This window comes from Octopus bimaculoides, chromosome 3 (genome assembly GCF_001194135.2).
Source record: "Octopus bimaculoides isolate UCB-OBI-ISO-001 chromosome 3, ASM119413v2, whole genome shotgun sequence".
In the NCBI taxonomy this organism is placed as follows: domain Eukaryota; kingdom Metazoa; phylum Mollusca; class Cephalopoda; order Octopoda; family Octopodidae; genus Octopus; species Octopus bimaculoides.
Genome location: NC_068983.1, coordinates 124,116,012 through 124,119,945, shown reverse-complemented (window position 1 = coordinate 124,119,945; position 3,934 = coordinate 124,116,012). Strand labels below are relative to the sequence as shown.

At 32.1% G+C, this 3,934-nt stretch overlaps 1 protein-coding gene across 1 annotated transcript in view; it reads left to right on the top strand.

The window, feature by feature from the left end:
* Positions 1–2,524, top strand: part of LOC106883023 (T-complex protein 1 subunit epsilon) — a 13,194-nt gene extending 10,670 nt beyond the window's left edge. The window contains exons 8-10 of the mRNA XM_014933883.2: positions 339–476; positions 833–1,013; positions 2,219–2,524. Of these exons, the coding sequence (XP_014789369.1) occupies positions 339–476; positions 833–1,013; positions 2,219–2,343 (444 nt within the window). The 3' untranslated portion in view covers positions 2,344–2,524. The remainder of the gene's footprint in view (positions 1–338; positions 477–832; positions 1,014–2,218) is intronic.
* The last annotated feature ends 1,410 nt before the right edge of the window (positions 2,525–3,934 follow it).

Genomic DNA, 3,934 nt, shown 5'->3' with positions numbered 1-3,934 from the left:
ATATTTAGCTAAGAGCAAAACTTCTAAAATAGATTGTGAAAATTTAAAGTATTGCTTTGTATAGTGATTAGCTCATCAATCATATTTATAGATGTAGGTTCATGTCCTACCAACAGCCGTCAACTTTGTTTCCCTCTATGCTATTATTTATAGCTTTACCTTTGAGTTAAAGATGATTTACAAAAGCAAAATATTTATACATATATGATGATGATGATGATGATGATGAGATATATATATATATATATATATATATCATTAACATTGTAATAATTGATGATGGACTGATTTTGACGAATACTTATAAAATAAATTGTAATTTTACTTTTTAACTTAAGATCATTGAAGAAGCAAAGAGGAGTCTTCATGATGCATTGTGTGTCATTCGCAATATTTTGAAAGATAATCGCATTGTTTATGGTGGTGGAGCAGCTGAAATTTCTTGTTCATTGGCAGTGGAGCAGATGACTGACAAAGTAATTTATTTTTCTGTTTACTATTTATTAAAAATAACTTAGTGTTATAAAACAGCTAAATGGTTCCTGTTTTTGTAAAACTATAGTACCAAGCAATATCATAAGTTGATAAACAAATATTTGTTACTTATATTCATGCTCAAGCAATGTTAATTATGTGTTCTTAGAGTTAATGTTTTGTAATGTGTTATAAGTTTTCTCAGAAAATTTTAATTCAGCATTATTTTTCATTTACCTTAATTTGTTTTTATATAATAAATTTGTCTTTATTAAACTTTTTCTTCTATTTTTTTAACTGTTTCTATATTAGATTCTTATGGCACTTATGATATTGATAGTAAAAATTGCCCTTTCAGATTTCAACTATTGAACAATATGCTATGAGAGCTTTTGCTGAAGCATTAGAATCAATTCCATTGGCTTTGGCAGAAAATAGTGGACTGTCATCCATTCGAACATTATCAGAAGTCAAGTCAAGACAATTAAATGAGAAAAATTGTAGACTAGGAATTGATTGCTTAAGTAAAGGAACTTCAGGTAAAACTCAATAACTGTTCCAAATGTTTGTCATTTAAATTCTTTGTAATAGTTTTGGTTGACAAATATTTTAATCCTCTCAATTTAATAGGTTAATTTAAAAAAAACAAACTAAGAGGTGTTCTCTCTCTCTCATACATATTGAGGACAAAGCAGTAACTTTTTTTTTTTTTTTTTTTTTTTTGTCCCTACTTTTCCTTGCTGGCAAAGTTTCAGTTGGACTTTTTAGGCAGTATTTTCCAGCCAAATGCCCTTCATAACACCACCTGTTTTACAATACTTCTTACAACATGGATGCCCTTCCTAACACCAACCACTTTGCAGTGTTTGCTTGAATAAGTACTAGGCTTACAAAGAATAAGTCTTGGGGTCGATCTGTTCGAATAAAGGCGGTGCTCCAGCATGGCTGAAACAAATAAAAGAATAATATAATGATCATTGGTATATGTTGTGAAAATAGTTTTTACTTGTTGTTTTTTCACTTTCACCTGCCCAAATAGGTTGAAAGTGGATTACATGTATATTTATAAGACATCTATTCTTGAGCATTGATTTCTTGTCTCAGATCCGACTTGGTGTTCCAGTTCGTTTCTGTAATTTGGAAGCTGCACAACTTCCATTCAAAAAAGCATTCCAGTATATGCCTTCATCTCCTCCATTCAGAGGTTTTCTAAAGCCCAACAAATTAGTCCTCTTATTATTATAATTACACTTACCAATATGCTGAGAGGCCCCACTTTTAAAATATCTCCAAATTTTAACTCTCTGCTTGAGGTATTAACTACCATTATACTCAGAAATAGAAAAAGGAAAATTCCTCGGAATTTGTTTGATAAAAACAAAAAAAATCAGCAAGCAAGAGATCTTTCGACAGGGAGTTCTTCCTAAAATACAGTTAAACTCACACAGAAGAGTGCTTTGTTCCAATTTTCAATCCCAAACAGCAGTATTATATGTATTACAGTTTTTAACCTGGTTACAGTTGCACTTTCGGCATAGGACTGAAGGATGTACTTCAAGTAGACTTTGTAGTTTTTCTATTTCAACTCCCCACTTACACATACTGTTTTTAAATATAGTATACTGTCATTTCAATATATACCACTTATAAAATAAACTGTTTATGGTAATGTAATGAAACAGTAATTTCATGAATTATATGTAACTTTATCTCATGTGAATATTTCTTTTTCTTCCAAATGCAGATATGAAAGAGCAACATGTGTTGGAAACACTTACTGCCAAGAAACAACAGATAATGTTGGCTACGCAGTTAGTTCGTATGATCTTGAAGATTGATGATATTAGAGCTCCTGGTGAAGCATATTAAACATATGCATATAGCTTTTATTTCATTACTGGCCAAGTCACGTGTTATTTAAAGGTTTTCTTCTACCATCTCATGCTATATTCTTTGCAGTCATATTTTGCCTAAAATTTGTATACACAAAAAAATTCAGTGGAAAACAATATTGCAGCTTTTTTTTTTTTTTTTTTTTTTTTTTTTTTTTATGTTTTTTTTTTCTCTGATTGTTATTAAACACATCTGACATTAATATTGTTATTTTCAATTATTCCTCATTTCTTGCCTGCAAGTAAAATCGTCATGGCAAAATAGTTAAATAATAGTTCTAACCAAAAGGTTTCAAGTTTAATCCTACTATTCTGTTGCATTATGGTACTTGCCATAGCACAAAGCTCTACTAATCTCCAAATGACTTGAGTAAAACACTTTATCTGGTAGAGAAATTCTTTTAATACATAATTGTTCGTCTTCAGGGTATTAAATAGAATGCCTTTGCTCTTTGTTCTGAATCTAAATCCAGCTGAAGTCAACTTTGCCTTTTGTCCTTTTGAGGCTCTTTGTTCTGAAGTCAACTTTGCTTTTATCCCTTTAAGGTCAATAAAGTACCAGGAATTGATTCTTTTTGGAGAAATCAGCTGTGTTTAGACCTGGAGAGAAAGAGGTTCTACCAAGTTTGATATGGCCCAAGACATGCCATATTTCATGGCTATGTTTCTAGAATACCATCAGGAGTTAAAGGATCATCTTCATCACTGTCACTATAGAAAATGCCTTACAAATCACAATTTAATATTTGGAGGCAATAGTTTATTTGTTCGTGTTCTTTTGGAAAAGTATGAAATTCATAACCTCTCCTAATGTTCACTTTGTGTCTTCTAATTTAAGTCCTTTCAATAGCTTGGAGACAGGTGAGCTTTGAAAAGTTAACCTTGCTCTTCCCAAAATGAAAGTCTTTAATGGTTACCCAAATGTTTGTGGGGCATTACATTTACCAAAAGTTCTTCCTCACTTAATACTCAAATAATGTAATCCTTTTTCAAACTGGTTCTGTTACAATATTCCTTCAGTCTATAATGGTAGTCTAAAATATAAACAATTACTTAAGCCATTAAGTTTAATATCGCTTTCTTGTATAAGATGAAATATATGGATAGGATATATTCTAATTTGACCTGGATTTATTTCTCTTTAACTTGAGAACAGAGATTAATATTGGCTTGGTAGCTTGCCTATTGTATGTGTGTGGATGTTGATATTTCACATGTAGCCATGTGAGCAAAGCGGTGCTGATGTTGACATTTTATTTGATTGCTCTCTACTTTTGAAGATCAGTGAAATATAAACATCTCTTGGCTGGAGATTGGTTCCCAAAGCGAAGAGGGAACTGGGCTAATGGAGTTCTGTGATGCAAGCAACCTATTAATCTGCAACAGCAACTTCAGGAAGCCAGCCACCTGATAACCTATCAATCAGGTGACTCTGCTAGCCAGATTGATTTCATCTTCACCAGACAGCGGCGTGCATGGTTGCTTTTAAATACAAAGACCCTCCCTGGTGAAAAATGTACCCCACCTGCCAAGCATAGACTAGTCATCAGTGACATAAGACTCGAGGT